Source organism: Artemia franciscana, chromosome 8, assembly GCF_032884065.1.
Source record: "Artemia franciscana chromosome 8, ASM3288406v1, whole genome shotgun sequence".
NCBI lineage: Eukaryota > Metazoa > Arthropoda > Branchiopoda > Anostraca > Artemiidae > Artemia > Artemia franciscana.
The window spans coordinates 44,823,925-44,843,652 of NC_088870.1; the positions used below are offsets into that span (position 1 = coordinate 44,823,925).

Consider the following 19,728-nt stretch of genomic DNA (forward strand, 5'->3'; position numbering starts at 1 on the left):
ACTCTAACAGATGCCGAGACAAACAGGGTTCAAACGTACCTTAATAAATTCGGAGCCCATGTTGGCAAGATTTACTTTCCACAAGCGAGACCAAGGTAATGAAAACATTGAACAATATATGACCGACCTCAAGTTAATTGCTAATGACTGTGACTTTGGTACCAACAGAGATTACCTGATAAGAGATCGTCTTGTCTTTGGAGTTAAGAGTGACAGGATTAGAGAGAAATTGCTAAGTGAAGGAGGGACATTAACCCTTGCCAGAGCAATAGAGATTTGCCGTGCTATCGAATCAGTACAGAAAACCCAAGCGCAAATGACAGCTGCTAATAAGACTTCAGTGACCATGATGAAACAAGAGATAGATGCCCTGAAGAAACAGTACAACAACAAGGAATGCTACTTCTGTGGTGCACCTTATACCAAGAATCATAACTGCCCAGCCAGGGGCAAAACATGTTCAAAATGCAACAAACTGAATCACTTCGCCAAAGTATGTAAAAGCAAAGGTGTGAATGAAATAAGCCAACAAGAAGCAGGAACAAGTGCAAGTGAGTTCATGATTGACACTGTCAACAGCATGCTAGTGAAACATGCAGATGGGCCAGATGCTGTAATAAGAATTGTTGACCAGAAACTAGACTTAGTCTTCAAAATAGACACAGGAGCTGAAGCAAATGTTCTTCCGGTCAGCGACTATAATAGCATGGTACCTAAACCTCGTTTGCAACCAACAAAAGACATTCTAACAAGCTACTCCGGAGAAAGACAACAGGTTTCGGGGTTTGTAGAGCTATGCATCTGCTACAAGGAAAGTGAGAAAAAGGTTCACCAGTTTCATGTGGTCAACACTGATCGCAAGCCAATCCTTAGCAGAAAGACAAGTCAGAATATGAAACTGATCAAATTCATTCTGAATGTACAGAACGAACCTGCAACCTCAATGAAACCCGAAACGGCCAGAATACTGGAGGAATATGGAGATGTTTTTGAAGGTGTAGGAAAACTCCCGGGGAAGTGTAAAATCCACTTGAAAGAAGGAGCTGTACCAACAGTACAACCACCAAAAAGAGTTCCATTCGCCCTACAAGAAAAACTCAAAGAAGAACTTGATCGCCTTGAAGTCATGGGCATCATTGAGAAGACAACTACACCACCTGAATGGGTAAACTCAATCGTAGTCGTCCAAAAACCAAATGGATCTCTTAGGATTTGTTTAGATCCTGTCGACCTAAACAAATGGGTGCAGCGTCCCTACCACCCAATACCATCGTTTGATGATGTAGCAGCAAAATGTTCAGGATCTAATACATTTTTTAAATTGGACGCAAGACAAGGATACTGGTCCATGGAACTAGATGAGGAGTCATCCCTCCTAACCACCTTTAGCACTACATTTGGTAGATATCGCTGGAAGCGATACCCATTTGGAGTCAAATCAGCACAGGACGAGTTCCAACGGAAGATGGAGGAAGTCTTCGAAGGATTCGACATTGGACTCATAATAGATGACATTGCTGGAACAGCAGCAAATACAGAAGATCATGATGCTAAGTTGAGGCTGGTATTACAGCGAGCCAGAGAAAAGGGAGTAAGGTTCAACCGAGATAAATGTATTTTTAATGCTCTAAGCATTCCATACTTCGGGCACTTGCTGACCACTGATGGGATCAAAGCAGATCCAGAGAAGACAAAGGCAATTGCGAACATGCCAGCACCAGAATCACACGAACAGATACAGGTGCTCCTAGGCATGTACAATTATTTAGCAAGATACATCCCAAACCTCTCCACTCTAAACCACCCTCTCCGTGAACTGTCTAAATCCAAAACTTACGACTGGACAACCCAGTATGAGAATGCGAGGAAGCAAATCCAAGCCTCAATCTGCAAAAACCTCTCATACTTTGACCATAAGAACAGAAACGTAGAAGTCATAGTGGACGCCTCTCAACATGGGCTAGGGGCCCAACTAGTCGTCGACAACAAAACAGTTGCCTTTGGATCCCGGTCCCTCAGCGGAGCAGAAAAACGGTATTCGCAAATTGAGAAAGAAATGCTAGCCGTAACATACGCTTGCAAACACTTCCGCCAATACATATACGGTAGAACAACCACTGTAACCACCGACCACAAGCCTCTTGAGTCAATAATTAAGAAGCCCATATCCAAGGCTCCACCACGACTTCAAAGAATGATGATAGCAGTTCAGAACTATGACATACAAGTCATATATCGCCCAGGCTCCGAGATTCCGGTTTCAGATGCCCTTTCCAGATTACACTTGCCCGAAACAGATCCAGACACACAACATGACTCCGAATTTGCAGTACTCAGCTTTCTCAGATCTGTCCCAATTCGCGACAACAAGATCCAACAAATCATAAAGCAAACAAGGATTGACCAAACCTACAAGTGCTGGTCAAGACCATCGCTAAGGGATGGCCCAATCATCGCCATGAATGCAACACTGCAATACTCAAGTTTTGGAATCACAGAGATGAACTAACATACATGGATGGCGTGATTCTGAAGGGCGACAGAATCATAATCCCAGAAACACTGCAGAATGACATTTTAAACCAACTACATTCTTCTCGTCTAGGAATGGTCAAAACCAAAGAACGAGCCAGGATGGTAGTGTTCTGGCCAAACATTACAAAAGATATTGAGAACATGATTGGCAGCTGCAGTACTTGTTGTACTATGGCACAAAACCAAGTCAAAGAGAGTATGATGACATCTCAAATACCCACACATCTATATGAACATGTTGGAACGGATATTTCCGAATTCATGGGAGTTCAGTATTTAGTCACTGCTGACTATTACAGCAGGTTCATAGAAGTCGATAAGCTAACAACTAGCACATCACAGCAAATGATCACCAAACTGAAAGCCCACTTCGCCAGACACGGAATCCCGAAAACACTGACGTCAGACAACGGGACTCAGTTTTCGTCGAAGGAATTCAGAGATTTTATTGACAAATGGAGCATTGACCACAAAACGTCAAGCCCAAACTATCCACAGTCAAATGGATTAAGCGAAAAAACGGTAGAGACGGCAAGATCATGTCCAAAGCCGTAGAACACCAGTCCGATCCGTACTTAGCCATGCTGGAGTACCGTAACACACCAGTCAATGGGCTAGCCTCACCAGCACAGCTGCTGATGAGCCGACAACTCAGATACGTTTTACCCGTTCTTCCCAGACACTTAAATTCCAAGGTCATCCCACCCTCATCTTTCCAACAAGCCAGAGAAAGACAACAGAAACTACAAACGGAGTCGTATAATAGACACTCAAGGGACCTAAAACCACTACTCAAGGATCAGACTGTGTGGGTGAAGCTTGACCACAATGCTAGGTGGCAGAAAGCACTGATACTGGAAAAATACGAATATGCGCCACGATCCTATATTCTTCAAACAGAGAATGGAAAGGTCTACAGACGGAACAGGCGACAGATCAGAAACAGAAACCAAAGTATGTCCACCGAGCCGCAGTTTGAAGCAACGTCCCCGGAACCCGGTATACCTGGAGATCAATCCCACGTATCTCCTCGAGGAGATACGAATTGAACATCCACAAATAGGAATTGAACATCCACATAGCGTCCCGTCAAGTCCCACAAATTTCCCAACGCCACCTCGTGCTACAACTAAACCCGCCAAAAGATTTGCTACACCACTAGCAGATGCTGCCACTGCAGAGTCTCCTTCACGATCTCCTTCGCACCTAACCCAACGACCAAGACAGCCGCTACGCGGCACCACGCGTTCTGGGCGAATTACAAAGCCACCCACCAGGCTCAACCTTTGATGTTATCAACAAAAGAAGGAGGATGCAGAATATTGACTTGCCGTGCTTGAAGCTCTGCTTATTAACGTGCATGCCCGTGCTTATAATTATTTGCTTGCTTATATATGTTCTTGTTGTAGGTGCTTGCTTGCTTATATTATTGCTTGCTTATGTATGTTCTTGTTGTAGGTGCTTGCTTGGGTTTCCATTAAACCATTAAACTAAACCGAAGATATTGCATATTCCTAGAGCTGGGCTCTCACAAGCGACAGTCCCCCTGTTCTTTTACTTGTCCGATTAGTTATCTGACTAATCCAAGCGTTATAACGTCAGAGGTTACTCGGATTACCCCCTCGAACGCTCGGGATTACTTGTCCGTGAGCTGGCACTTTCAAGTGTATTGAGGACAAGTGACGTCAATTTTACATATTTTTTTAAATGGATAAACATGTGAAATCGTTAAAAGACAAGGAAACTGTAAAAAGTGGAAATAATCTTAGCTTTTCAGTGACCTGTAAGCAATCTTATGCATATTCTTTAGGATCTAAAGGGTTTTTGGTGTTCTAGGCCTGTCTTGTATAGGCTAAGCTTCATAAGGAGTCAGAAGAAAAGTTTTTTGGTTATTAAAAAGGTTGGTTCTTAGGAAGGCAGCTATCACATTGGTGAGTTAGTCAAATATGACGATATCAAACAGGCCTAGTTTCTAAACCATCCTATAATTTTTAGTTGAAAAAAATTTAGAATGATTAGGCCAATACCTTTAGCCTTTTATATAGTCTATATTTGTTGAGATAGCTATTTAAACTGGATTTTTAAGGTAAAGTAGGGGCAAAATTTTATTTTAGTTACTTTTGGCTATCTTTGAAAGAGGTTAGGATAGGAAAGTGAAACTATCAGGAATGTGTCTACAGGCTAAAGTATGTCCCAGGAAGGTATTTTAAAGTACCCACTTCTACTTCTTTTACCTCTAGAGGGTCCTGAAATTTTTGGGTGCCTTATTTTTTGGTTATCAGTTTCTTTTTCTCTGGCCTTAGTTCTGAAAAGACAATTCCTGTTGATTGAGCAGAACTTTAAGCCATAACACTGGCTTTTTCTAATTTTAGAAATAATCTTTTATGCCACCTCATTATAGGTTAAATATATGGCTTATATTATTTATTCTCCATGAATTCTTGTTTTATTTGATTTCATTGATGTCAGTTGCTTTCTGTTAAAAATACATTTATTTTTTTATGTCAAGCTTCTTATTTTGTGAAAAAATTTGAACTGTTTTTCTTTTTATATGTTGTATAAAATTCATTTCATAGATTCAACTAAAAGTCTTTGAGGCATCTTATATCAAAATATATCTGACAGATTTTAATGGGTTTTTTAGATAACATAGGACACCATTAAAGTCTTGCATTTGCTTTGCTAAAAATTGTCTAAAAAAGTGCCAAGTTTAGAGAGTTATGTTAATATTCTTCTTGCTGATCAGTATAATTATTTTTAAAATTCCTGCTGTTTAAAGCATTTTAGAGAGATTCTGAGCCAACCATGGGTATATAGTTGTCACAAGCGATTTTTCTCAAATGGGCTGGTGGAAAACAAATAGAACATATAGTTTCTCTTTTTTTACTATTTTGAGACTAGAATATCACAAAAGTAAGCATTCATATTGCTGATTGTATCTTAAGTAAATACAATCCCTGATGGAGTTTTGTTGGTACCTGTCTTAAAATTTATTTGTCTTAATAAAATACATATTGTTTGTGGGACAGCAGTGAAAAATAGGAACAACTATGACTTGAGTTGTTTTTTTTTAATATTTTCTTTTTCCAAATAATTTTTGTTCTCTGGTGACATTTGTGTTCCTTCCTAAGTGGCTGGCACTCTAGGTTGAGAATCCTTTATCCAAATGGCACAGGTTTAATTCCTGGCATTAGCAGTTTATTTGGTTTGGGACAAAGGTCAGTGATATGACTCTGTAAGTTCAGCCAGAATTGGCCCAAACTTAACAGGTTATCTAGAGAAATCTGGGGTCAGTAAGCAGGAAGGGCATGAAAAAGCATAGGATGACTGGCCCCTAGTTTCCTATTGCACTTCCTGGCTAAAGGACCACCTGGTCCTTTACTTGGCTTCTGACTTAGCCATAGAAGCTTTCTTCTAAACCCATTAAATATAAGTACAAAGGAAGAAATGCCAGTAAGGCGGTCCTTCCTTTTCAATGAATTGTTGATGTACAGACAAGAGTATAGGTCATAAGAGGCAACTGAGCACAAAAGTAAAATTTTGTGAATTGTTTTTCTTTGTGAATGTTATATTTATATGATGTCAAGCATTTTAAAGTTAATCTTCATTGTTTTGTTTTAATTGCCATGGCCCTAGGAGTTCAGTGTATTAAAACCTACGTATGTCCATCCATTTTCTTTTAAACAGAGAGGAGTTCTATGTTTCCCAGCTTCAATAAATTTATGCACAATTTTGAGACTAGGGTTACAAAGTAGGTCAAAACTTGCAAATAGAACTGTGGTATGATTAATTAATTTGTAAGAAATGTATATCAATTTAAAGATCAAAAAATCATGTAGAAAACAAACAAGACAAATAAATATAAGTATCCCTTTACAACCATTTAATGAAGTGTAACAAATGTAGATCATCCCTAAGATTGAAATGAACAAAGCTTCAATTATGAATCTGTTTTCTTTAAACAGACTGAAGGGGCAAACCTCCAAGCTATGACAAATTCAATCTCACTTTTGGTCTTTTTCCTTTTCAATGGGAACTTTCTTTGGATTTTTTTTCTACCAAGTAAAAACAGTAGGGACAGGATCAGGTATAAGTGACCTTCCACTTAGCCTATATACCCAGGGGGAAATCATGCAACTATACTAATAATTGGTAAATTTTTTCTTGTTCACATTTTTGATTTACAAATAAAGTGAACATAACCCTTGATGCCTTTTTTATGTTCTTTACAAATATAATAAGTGCTTCAATTGCAAGTTTTTGAGCTCTTGAAAATGACCAAAATATACCCAAATAGTTTTTGGTATAAAAAAGCTTAAAACATTGGTCTCAAACTTACTGTTTCATTATTAATCCTTTTTTAAAATTTTGTATAATCTATGAGCACTGATTTTCCACAATTAAGTTCGATCAATAAAATATTATGCTGTTTTTCTTCTTCTTTGATGCCAAATTTTCAATTAAAGCATGTGTTTTTGGTCATTTTTGACAAAATAATGTATGTTTTTCACTGCCAAAATTTGTTAGGTTAAGTAAGGTCAAAAAGTGGTTAAACTTGAGCTAGCAATATAAGCAATTATTATATTTGTAAAGAACATACAAAAAGGCATCAAGTGGTATATTCACTTTATTTGTAAGTCAAAATATGAACAACAAAAAATTTACCCCTAACATGCCTAATTTGCAAATATATACCCCATATTATATATTTCCAATGTTTTCTGCCACCTTTTACTTGTTTTCCAGTTCTTGTTTTGCCACAGTTGCTTCAATTAACAGGTACTAGGGTTGAGGGATAGATTGGCAGAATCAATAGAAAATATGTAATTTCAGCCACAGATTTCCATATTCTTCTTATTATTATTATTATTCATTTATTACCCATCCAAAACGGAAAAGACGGAGTATATAAAAGAAAAAGAAAAAAAAGCACAAAAATTTAAGTACACTTCCACTACAAATATTATAAAATAACACTAGCCCAGGGGTGGTTGGCTCTGAAAACATTGGTACTGAATTTGGAGATTCTTCTCTCTATGGCCATGGAAGGGTTGGTGACCTTATATTTCCTAGAGATGTTGCCATTGCTGTGCCACAAAGGGAGACACAGGAGAAACTTAGCATATCTGTAGAATGCACTGCAAATGGCTTTCTTTTTGGTAGCTGTGAATCTTTTCCAGAAGGGAACCAGAGCAAGCAGATGGGGGGTAGTAAAAGCATTGTATAGCCAGGCAAGGAGAGGATGCTTGAAACAATACTTATTGGCAACAAGTAATCCATAAGCCGCTCATAGATGGGTACAGAGGTGGTTTGTCAGTGCTGAGCATCTGTCCTTCAATGTAGAAGAAATAGGAAGGCTCACAAGGCTTAATCAGAGTGTCACCAATTTTAACAGAGATGTTAATTGAAAGCTCATTTTTTGAACCATTGAAGAAGAGAAGTTCTGTTTTAGATTCATTGAAGGAAAGTCCGATCTGCTTGTATGCTGCTGCAAGTGAGTTGTAATTTTGTTGAAATAAAGATATTGAACAAGAGACATGAAGAATGTCTTCAGCGAAGTTCAGCAGTGAAAGATTAATCCCATGGAAAAAGCATGACAGCTTTATTACTTGTTGTGTTTTAATGATAGTGTTATTAAACAGTGATGCTGAAGTTTTGCCACCTTGACGTTTGCCTTTCTTGACACTCAGCATTTCTTTAGAAGGAAAAGTGCTGGACGGAGAGGGGATCAGGATGACATCTGAGAGCTTGTTGTACATACTGTAAACAGGGGAAATGATGCAAGAGGAAACACCTCGCTGAAGGGCTTTGAGCAGGATATGGCCATGGATGCCAGAGTCAAAGGCTCTACTAACATCAAGTACTCCAAAGATGAGAAGATCACCATTTTTATCTGCATCAAAAAGAAGATTTGCAAGAATGCTGTGAATGTGTTCCCATCCTGAGTGCTTTTTGAACCCAAACTGGTCATCTGGAGTAGTGCATTGAAGTGTGATTTCATCAAAAATAAGGGATTCAAATAGCTTACAAAAAGCAGTTGAAACAGTGATTGGACAATATGAAGTGCACTGATCAGCTGGTTTACCTTTTTTGAGAATAGGATGGACCAATACAACACCAAAGCTGTCTGGAATGATGCCAGTAACAAAAATCATTTGAAATAGCAGAGAAAGGTGCTCTAGGAGAAGGTTGCTGGCAAAGCTTAAATGGGTACCAGATATACCATCAATGCCCTTGGATTTCTTTTTTTTTAACTTAACAATTTTGGAACGCATCAAGGTTAGGAGGGTTGGGGCTAAAGTAGAGCAGGGCTGAATGTAGAATGTGTTAGCTATAATTATTATGTAAATTATGAAGAATCATTTTTTTTTACAGGTTTTCTTCTATAGGTCTACAGGTCCTTCTCTTGGCTTATACCACATCAAGCATTATATAACCAGGGAAGAAGTAAGTAGCAAAAAGCTATATATACATAAGCACATGTTATTTTAAAATGACTTCTCTGGTGCTTAACTATTAGTAATATTGACAAGAAATGAGTAACAGAAAAAGTGAAATTTAGTGTTAATGACAATCAGGAACTGGATACTGGCTCAAGGGGGCCAAAAACAGGGCTATATAATTTGAGTTCAAAGAAGGTGGTGATTGTTTAGTGAAAAAACACTTCCTTGGCTAATTTAGGAGTTTAAATTGATTAGCCTATTGAAGTTTTTCTATCCTATGCAATTGAAATATTTTTCCCTTTTCAGAGCATTAAGACAATTTATCACAACAAAAAATATCCAAAGCATCTTGAATGGAATGACTAAAAAAGGCAAATGGCAATCACAATTTGCAATCTTACAATTAAACTTCTGGCCACACAAATTGTATTAGGCTACCCAGCTCAGAAATAATTGTTGAAGGTGTATTTGCCTGTAAAATTAGAAATAGGCCCGAAGCCCTAGCCTCTTCCTAGTCAGAACTTCACATAGCATTAAAGCAATAATATAGGCTATTTTACATGTGAAAAATGTTGTTCTTCTCGTAGTTATTCGTGCCGTTTCAAGTGACACGTGGTCAGATAAGTATTTGTTGTTATCTTTTAGGGGTTAAACCCTGATAAGTGGAAATCCCACTGGACAAGTAAAAGAACACGGGGAGTATCTTATGTTTTGGCATGCAAAAATTGGCTAAAATGGTCGGGACAAATTGAGTGTAAGCAGAAACTTTGTACTGACTAGATCCTAAAAAATGCTAGTAAAACCACAAAGAGAAGCCAGAAGAGTTCTAAGATTATCTAGGCAGAATATACATGCACATTGTTGGTGTGTAAGCACTGTAAAAAATGATGTGCCATACATATGAGCACTGTCTTTTCTTTATCCTGTCTTACTATACTTTTGGCAAAATAGCATCGAAACCAGTCAGTGTATATCCATAACGTGTCATTCTAGCTTTACCCAGTGAAAGTGTCTGATTGGGCAAGATAGGTATAGCTACACAATATATATTATATTACAGTGGTGTTTGACTTTTGCCAGAGATTGAATATAACTTTTGTGGTACCACTTTTATCACTTTTGTGGTAAAACAAAAACTGGTCAAGAATTCAGCACCAATGATTTATTCTGTCTCTGATTTCCCGAGTGGAACATTTGAAGAGCAATAGATGTTACTGTGTATTTCATAAATTATGGGGCGTCACAAGGATTGACCCTAGCTTGGAGGCGTTTTATGAGTAGCCATGTTTTACCACTCAGCCTCAAATACCTGAACATAATACACGACGAGTTCAATTGCAAACAGAAAGGTTTTTGGATTCTATTCAATTTAGCTGTTACTCTGGAAATAGTTTTCTTTCAAGTAAGAAGCTCTCTCAAAGTTTTTTATACCCTTTTAGAAATAAATACTATAACATCCTTGCAAAAATGGTACAGTACAGACAAAGACCAAAATGAGTATTATTTTGTTAAGTACTGGTTGATAATGGAGCACTGGCTGAAAGAGCACAGTCTCCTCTTTATCTTTGATGTGCAAATCAGATGCTGATTATATTTTGTAGTATCCAAGTATAAACCACTCTCGATGATGAAGCCGTTAAAATACTGAACAACTTTACATTTAAAAAGTGCAGTACCCTTTGAAATAACTGTGAACATAGTTTAAAAGTATCATAAACAGTTAATAATAATTACTGCACTCCTCACACACTTGCAAACGAGAAAAAAGTGAAGTACAACAGGAAAGAAAAGTAAGTTTTAGCTGAATAGAAATTTGATAGCAATCAATGTTTAGAATGTTGCAATTCATACACTTGAAAGCTTAAAGATGTCCTTAGTGTCGCAGTGGGATGCATCTCAGCTTGATGATACAGAGCCCAGAATTCAAACTCAGCTCCTACAACGCTTCAGGGCTTGCAATTGAATTATAGTTGTGAGATTATATAAAAACGTATCGAAACTCATCTCCAGACAAGAATTTAATCTTCAAAAGCCATGATTAATACAATGTGGTTAGCTTTTTGACTACACCCTTGCATTGAACGTTTGTCAGTTTAGCATTTTGTTGCCAATGATTTAGATTTTCCAATTACACACATAAATGGAACGTCACGCGTCCAGTCTGTAACTAATTATTATTGAATATAGAGAGTACCACGAAACGCTGTCTTTTATCATCATTAATTATAACCGGTATACGAGGAATGTGCTCTAAATAAAAATCTACAATAGTAGTAACAATATAGCTTAACCTTCTATACACGTGCCTCCATTCAAGAACATATAAGCCCCAGCACAAATTAACTATGGATCATCACAAGAATTTGAATGTAGCTTATCTATTGCTCCTCTGCAGAAATATACGCGATTTCTGACAATTTTAGAATCCCCAGTTTCAGCTTCATCTAAATATTGTGAATTCTTCAAAAACGAGAGAACTTTTTACGAAGTTTTTTAAGTGTTTACTAGTTTTTTACGAAGCCATAAAAAACTAGTGACTTGTAGTATATCAAACGTGCTGCAATCCAAAGGATAAGGCGAATCTATTCTTTGAAAAATTAGCGTTCACTATCTATTGATGTTTAGCTGGAATTCGACAGTTGAAAAATCAGGGGTGAGAGATCTGACTGAACTCGCTAAGACCATTTCATTCCGGTTAGTAAGAAGCAAGTCGTCATTATAAGGTGACTGGAGAGGTAAAAGATTGTGCAACTGTGTAGCTAATAAAAACTAATTGCAAAGTTAATTAACCTAATTGGTTGATCTAAAATAAAGGGAGATAGTTATGGTCTCTTTTTACACCATTATCATGAACATCAGAGGAGTGAAGAAAGGGTGAACACACGCAGTAGTCTAGATCAGAAACTACACTACTCTATGGATGTAGGAAAACTGTGCCTCCACTAATAGTGCTATGCACTACTGATACAGTATTTAGTAGGGCCTCTGAACAACTGAATGATGTATAATTGTTACAGCCTAGACCACCGGCAAGTGGCCACAAACAGCTACGAGGTTCAAGTCTTCTAATCAGAGATTGTAGTTTATCACAAGACTCCGACAAAGCTCAAGAGTAACTGTGCCGATTTAGATCACGAAGTAGGTGAACATTATTTGAACAAGCATCGCAAAGCCTTACATCTAGAAAATTATTAGATGAATGGTTGCGCACCGGCGATAAACGTGCAAAAGTCCGTTTGATGTAACTTGGAATGCTACTAGAGGGCCTATCGCAATTCCGTCTAGCTTTGATACTAAATAAAATTCAATGACACAGCCTTCGCAAAGGTTCACATTGCAGGCTGTAAAACAACCTTGACATGCCAGGAATCGCCTAATCAGGTTCTTTAACAACTCAGGAGAAGCTATTGAACAGAGATAGGTAAAAGGAGGTTTCAATCCCTTTTGCAATTCCATAAACTTCTTTTAAATAACCTTCACATCCAATCTACAAAATACTAACCGAACTGAATTGGAGAAACGCTTGCCGTGACATTGTCTATGTTCACTATCATTCTGTCTTCTGTCCTTAGAGGCATTAATATTCTCATCAAATCCACGACCAAAAATTCTATAAAGGCCTGCTTTTCGTTTCAAAAGATTGTAAAGATCATGGGGTATCTTCATGATAGCAATTATCACTTGATTTGTTTCAACTGAAATAGACGCAACGCCATCAGTTTGTAGATCGTGGAAATGCAGATCATTAGCGGCCGGCTTATCTTTAATTCGGAGCAACATATGTTGAAGAGTTTATAATTTTTCCGAAAGGCAAGGGGAAGACGCAGCAAATACACGAACTTTACTGGTCTAAAGAGGTAACTTTCCAATTTTATTACCAAAATTCTTCTTAAAGATTTAAAATTTTGAGGAATACAGCATTCCTGATCAACTTTAACACTCGAAAATCCAGTATTATGCATATCTTACTAATTTCACTTATTATATATTAAAAGGTATTCCCACTTGTAATGTTTTACATATAGGTTTCACGATAGTTCTAGGGTAATTTCAAAATCATTTCAGTTGTAATTATATCCCAAATATATTCTGAAACAGTTTGTCCTGCTTAGAAATGTATATTTGTACACTGGTGAAATGCCAAACTAAAACTGGTGTATAAGATTTAGTCCCGTTGAAAATTTACCTCAGACAATTACTCTTAACATTTCCACATATAAAATTGAGTCGGAAAAGAGAAAGTAAGACAAATAAAACGAATTTTGCATAGGTATTCTAGGAAACTCCTCAGTGTAAAATCTACCCAGAAAATTCACCCCCGAAACTTCTCTCCCCATGAAAAATCTCCTAACGGAAAATTCGCCCCACTAAACTAAAAATTAATAGATACTTTCAAATTGCAAATACTACACGTAAACAATAGACATTTTTCGCAACTAAAAGACGTTTCCCCAGGGATTGGTAGGAGGATCTTTTTATATTCGAAGGCATAGTTATTTGAACTTTCAGCTATGCAAAACAAAATGGCCATCTCAGAATTTTGATCAGAGAATTTTGAAGGAAAGCGGGTATTGTAGAGCAGCTAGCTTGCTTTCAATCTTTTTAGTCACTTAAAAGGGGTACTGGAACTTTTAATTTTCATTCGAATGAGTCCTCTCCTGATATTGTAGGACCATTGGTTTGATACAATCACCCGTGGGAAATAAAAAATCAAAACAAATAAACACACATCAATGATCTTTCTTAGGGGCGTCGTTTGGGGGATTTAAAGGGGAGGGGGAAGCATTTGTCCCCTCCCAATAATTTGGAGGAAAAAATATTATATAGCCCATGCCCCTTGACTTTCTGGATATGGACCCCTCTTGTCCCCCACCCCCAAGTAAAAATGCTGGAGCTACGCCCCTGATTTTCCTTTTCGGCCAACCATCCCGGGCTAATCAAACGAAAAGCAGGACGTTCTCGGTTGGGATGGGAAGATGTCGTAAGGAAAGATTTAATATAAAACGGAATTTCCTGGGAAGGTTTAGAGAGGATGGCTTTGAATACATTGGGATGGAGGAGGAGCGTGCGTAATTCTGCTGGCCTCATGTGGTTTACTGCCGCAGTCAGCTGTTAGAAGTAGTAGTAGTATCATTTTGCCCCACCCCTAAGTTCTTGTGAACTAACGTCACTTGCAAGGCCATACCCAGAGGGGAGTAGGTGGTTTGACCCACCCATCCCCCCCCCCGAAACGTTTATCAGATTCGTAAAAACAAAACGAAAATGGATATAAACAATTTTTTTTGTTTTTTAGGTTTTTTATGTGTACCCCTTCCCCTAAAAAAATCCTTCTTTAAAAGATTCCCCGAAAAAAATCCTAGATAGGGCTCTGGTCATTGGTAGGAATATTTTAACTTCTGTTTGGCTTTTTATTCTATTACTTTTTCTTGTAGTCTATTTTAAGCTACGATTGCTAACATCCATACCGTATAAATGTTCCGATGTATGTTTTTTTAACACATTATTGTAACGTTATTTGTAACACATTTTACTTCAGTGCTAGAAGCAAACATAAATATGAATATGATATAAATTACCTTTTATGACTCATACCAGTCATCAAACAGTTCGTGGTAACGAACTGTAGTAAGGAGCGACCCGGCTCAATAGTAACCAAAACTCTAAAAAATGCAATCCCTCGCTCTTTACGCTAAAGTTTGACTCTTTGCCACAATTTTACTTTTTAAAACAATTAAAAACTTTACCGCAAAGAGCGAGGGATTGCGGAGGGGACAGCCCATTTTATATACGGAGTAATTTCTGTTCGTTTTAAGTTTTAATGTCGCTCCTTACTTTCAGCTAAAAAATTTTTTTTTTTATTTAATATGAATTAGAATCCTTGAAAATGTGATAAAGATAGGTATGTAATTTTGCAAAAAAAAAAAATAAATAAAAAATACTGAACACCTATATTAGACGCGATTATCTTAGCAAATGTGTTTAGATTCCTATCTCTCTGTTGAGTTTCAGTCTAACCGCTCTCCTAATGAATTCAATATGCAAATTAAGCAACAAGCCTTTGATGATATGATCAAAGATAACTTTGAACAATCGAATTATATAATGTAGATCAAACCGATTGAAAAAACTATTTTAACGCCCATATCTCTTAATCTTCTTTAACTTCACTTCCTTTCAGCTTGATTTGAATTAGAAGTTTCGCCTCTGATTAGAGGCTTGGCTCTGATATGCTTCATGATCAAGCAGGAATGCATATAAGTTTTATGCCTCTTGGAGAACGTAGGAAATATTTAGGGAGAAAAAGACTGAGGGAAGGTTCTTACAGTTGCCCTATGTGCGGAAAGACGGATGAGTCTTTGCATAATTTTTAGGGGAGTTGCGCTGGGAAATATTTGGTAGGGAGGTCGGGGGGAGGGATTGAATTTTGGAAATTTTTAGAAGTAGGTGTTACTTAAATATAAATAATATTGGAAAATTCGTCCAGGTAGGTATGAGGTATCGTGATGATTTTCTTAAATTATTAGTTTTAGTGTCTTTTTAGTCTGTGTTTTGTTGCTGTATTTTTTCGCTTGTTTTATGTGTCACCATGGCCCAATTGGGCTTTCGTGTGAATAAATCTATCTATCTATCTGTAAGAGATTTTTCTTTTGCAAGGAGGTAAATTCAAATCATAATGAAGGCCCTTTCATCACTTAATTTTTCTGGCACACTTATTCCGTGTTTTTCACTCTTTTGTTAAATAAACTTGTCAATTTTGTCAATTATTGGCACCTTTGTCACATTGCTCCCCCCTTCCCATATTCTGCTCTAGATCCGCCTTTGCCTTTCATCTCTTTCCACTGATCTGAAGAACAGCTATTATGATTGGTACAAAGTACCTAAGGTTTGTTAGATCGCTTTTTTCTTTTGGATGTAAATATTTTCGTTAAACATGATGAAACATTTTGAGGACAGTAAGTTTTCTTGTATTCTTGCACTCTGGCTTTTTTGGGGATTCTTCTAACAAACGCTTGAACAAAATAAGTTGGAATATTTGGATGTAAATATTTTTTGTTAAAAATGATGAAATAATTTTGAGGACAGTAAGTTTTTTTGGATTCTTGCACTCTGGCTTTTTTGGGGATTCTTCTAACAAACGCTTGAACAAAATAAGTTGGAATAATTGTAAGTAGGACTGTGGATGTATGTCCTGTGGATTGTTCCCAACGTGTGCCTTACGACTCAGTTACTTTTTCACGGTTCTTTTTGGTTGTTACTTTTTTCTCACTGATGATAGCTGTTCTCGGTAAAAAAAAACAAAAAAAAACCTTCTGTCCTATTTTAAAAAAAAAATGTAAAAAGTTATGCATGGAAGATTTTATAATCGCCTGAATATATATGATTTCTTGGGCAAGCACATCAGGTTCAGGAAAAACCCTTATTCAAATACATGCAGTCCACCATCTTACAGATTCTATCAACTCTGTACTTGAACATGGTGAATTAATGCTTTCAATTTCAGTGAAGCTTTTGATTCTGTTGTTTTTGGGTTTTATTGAGTAGGCTACGTTGTTTAAAGAGTGAATATTGACAGTCACATTTGAAGGTGTTATAGTTTCCGGTGCAGATTCCCACAGCGATCGATGCTTGGACCCACAGGCAGATTCAGCAGCGGCCACGGAGAGCCTACCCCCTAAGATTTTTCTAGAACCCTTATTTTTTCTGTTTTTAGTCTTTTTTAAAAATAAATTTGTCAATTTGGTCAATTATGAGCTCCCTTGTCACATTGCCTCTCCCCAAGATTTAGCTTATTGGCGCCCAAGTCACATTGGGTCCCTACTAAGATTTTGCTCTAGATCCGCCCCCTGCTTGGACTCCTATTGTACCCGATTTATAAAGATACCATACATTTTTATATTACTGGGACATTAATAATGTCATTTGCTGATAAAACAGTGTTTACAGCAGCATCATTTTGTGTGAAACTCTTGGTTGAAAAGGTTAAGAAAGCCACAGATCAGTCGGTAATTTTTGTGAAATTTATCTATCAATCTGTCAATGTGTCTAAGACGAATTTTAAGCCTTTTAGTAGAGTTAGTACTCCTTTTGGTTTAGGAAGTAACTGTCTGATTGGTGTATTCTTAAATCAATATTTTAGCGTTCAATCTTCACATTTGTATCCTGATTTTAATTTTAGTTTGAAACTACGTTTTGATAATGTAGCGAGAGTTTGGGGCCTTCAAAGAAGGCCAAGAAAGAAGCTCCTACAAAGGATTCTAATGGTCCTGTACAATTTAATTATTGGCCCATATTTCTCTCATAGATATTTAGTTTGGACTAAATCCTACGTGTTAAGCCATAAAAGAGTTCAGATTGAACAAAATAAGGCTGTGCATGTTTTAGGAGATTACAGGAGATTTGATGACAAGTTACTTCGTTTATCAATGTTTGAATCAAAATTCAACAGAGTGCTTTTGGGAAATTTTTAGGTTCAATTCATTTTATTATTGTTCTGGAACTTAGAATTTTTATTCTAAACATATAGGAGGATGAACAGAGGACGCTTGATTGTCCCCGTGTGTGTCTTTATCTGTTTGTGTGTCTGACTCAGTTTGTCTGTAGGTGCTTCTGTCTCTCTCACTTTTTTATGCCTGTGTCTCTGAGTGGATGTTTGCTTGCCCCTTTGTTTGCGTTTGTGTGTTTGTAATTCTTTTTGTCTCTCTCAATCTCTGTGCCTGTGTGTCTGAACAGATGTTTGATTGTCCCGTCTCTGTCTTTGTGTGTCTGACTCTGTGTGTTTATAGGTATTTTGGTCTCTCTCATTCTCTGTGCTTGTGAGTCTGAGTGGATGTTTGCTTGTCCCTGATAATATAGTGCAAGATGTTTGATATTAGCAGACAAAATTTTTGGAAATATCACACAAGATTTGGAAAAAACTAGGCTGAAATTTATATCAATATTACAGCGTATTATCATTTGCATCTTTCCAAAAAAAGTGAAAACAAATGTCACTAAAAACATAATTTACCTAAAAGGAAAAATCACGACTAACATATCTATATCGTCTTCATTTCGTGTTTCAAAATTATCACGAGTGATTTAATTTTTTTAAATTATATTTTATGTCATTTTAATACATGAAAACAACTTTCTAAATTTTCAAGTCCTAAGAAATTCTAATTTAAAAAAAAGAAAAATGTCACTACAAACATTATTTATCTAATAGGGAAAATCACGGCTAACATATCTATATCATCTTCGTTTCGTATTTCGAAAATATCACAACTGATTTTTTTTTGTTTTAAGTATATTTTATGTCATTTTAAGACACTAAAAAAAGTTGAAACAATTTCTAAGTTCAAAAAGATGTTGAAAAAAATTCTAAGTAAAAAAATCAAAGTTAAAAAAGTAGGGCGGGATGAAGTTGGGGGAGGGGCATAGGGGTCCTTACAGATTGGGACATGAATGACCAAGGGCTGTCGTATGATTGCTTAAAATATATACGACTTTATTAATTTCAACTTTCTGCATGCCCTAATACTAAGCAATATTTTCAAAAGACAAACAGTTTATTCTTGTAATTGTCATGACTTGAATATTGAACATTCAGTGAAGACCGAATATTTGCTAATCATGTCCTGACAGAAATATGTAGGTAATTCACCCAAAAGCATGGGATACCTGTCTGGGTTTGATACCTGTCCGTAAGTACGTCAATGCTCTAGTTTAGTACAAACAATCTTTAGTACCGAGATAAGGGTGGAAGTTCAGTAGTATACGGGACTATTAGCGCCCAAATAAGGATGCTCTTTTCATATTGCATACATCATCACTACTGCTTCTTTGGCCACGATAAGGTCGAGGAAAGCCCAGATAATGGGGGGTAGCTGAACTGAGCTGTACCTGGTCCTTGTATAAGGGTAAGAGGGTGGACTCATACATTGCGACTTGGCTAGCTTCAGAACCACCAGAGACGACGGGTTTGGAATCTTTGGTCATATCTGCCTTCCTCCTTTTGGTTCCCCTCCCATTGTCGTCCGCTATTTCTTGCTCCAGGCATAGCAGTTCATTGAGAAGCCTCTGGGTCTACCTCCTGACGTCCTCTTTGCTATTTCTGGCTCTGGATTTAGGAGTCCACTAAGGCCTCCAACACCGTTCACCAAAAATGCTATGGGTACAGCACCGCCGGTACGGACTGTAAAGTCTAATGCCGTATCGTTTACCTTTTTTTTTACCAGTGAATTGAGTAACACCCGGTGAAGGGGGTCATACACTGCCCCCTACATTTATAAATATTAGATGAAATGCTGGGTCATGAACATATTTTAGTGACCATAATCGCAGGGCCTGAGAGAACCCGCTGGATGTGAAGTCTCTATATATACATTTGGGTTTCGATAAAAATCTTCTTTTCTTCAACAAAAATAAAGGTCTCAAAACAAATTACTTAAATCTAGTAAATTTTGTCTTACTATTAGCTTCATAAGTATTTTAGAATCATCATAGTCAAAGTAATATATGGAGTTATGCAACGAAAAATAAAATTTAGTTTAAAACGCACAGAAATTAGTAAAATTACGAGTCGGGATTCCCTCCCAAAAGATGCAAGCGTCATCAGGAGGCAAAAATAGAGCAAGCCTCAAGGAACAAATCTTTCGATATACAGCGATCGGTGAAGCTTTTATCCGAAACGATCGTATTTTTTTCATCACTTTTTTCTTCCTCTTAAAGCCATTACTTTCAGATTTTGATGAACAACTTATTGTCTGAA

General features: G+C 37.1%; 2 protein-coding genes across 3 annotated transcripts in view; one reads left to right on the forward strand and one right to left on the reverse strand.

The window, feature by feature from the left end:
* Positions 1–4,247: 4,247 nt before the first annotated feature.
* LOC136030476 (PAS domain-containing protein cky-1-like) overlaps positions 4,248–19,728 on the forward strand; it is a 134,514-nt gene continuing 119,033 nt past the window's right edge. The window contains exons 1-2 of one of the 2 annotated variants that reach the window (XM_065709488.1): positions 4,248–4,318; positions 8,911–8,982. The gene's annotated coding sequence lies outside the window, so the exon portion shown is untranslated. The remainder of the gene's footprint in view (positions 4,319–8,910; positions 8,983–19,728) is intronic. The other variant, XM_065709489.1, reaches the window with a different exon arrangement.
* On the reverse strand, positions 7,794–8,690 carry LOC136030690 (uncharacterized). Its single transcript, XM_065709758.1, has one exon. The coding sequence runs from the start codon at positions 8,688–8,690 to the stop codon at positions 7,794–7,796; it is 897 nt and encodes a 298-aa protein (XP_065565830.1).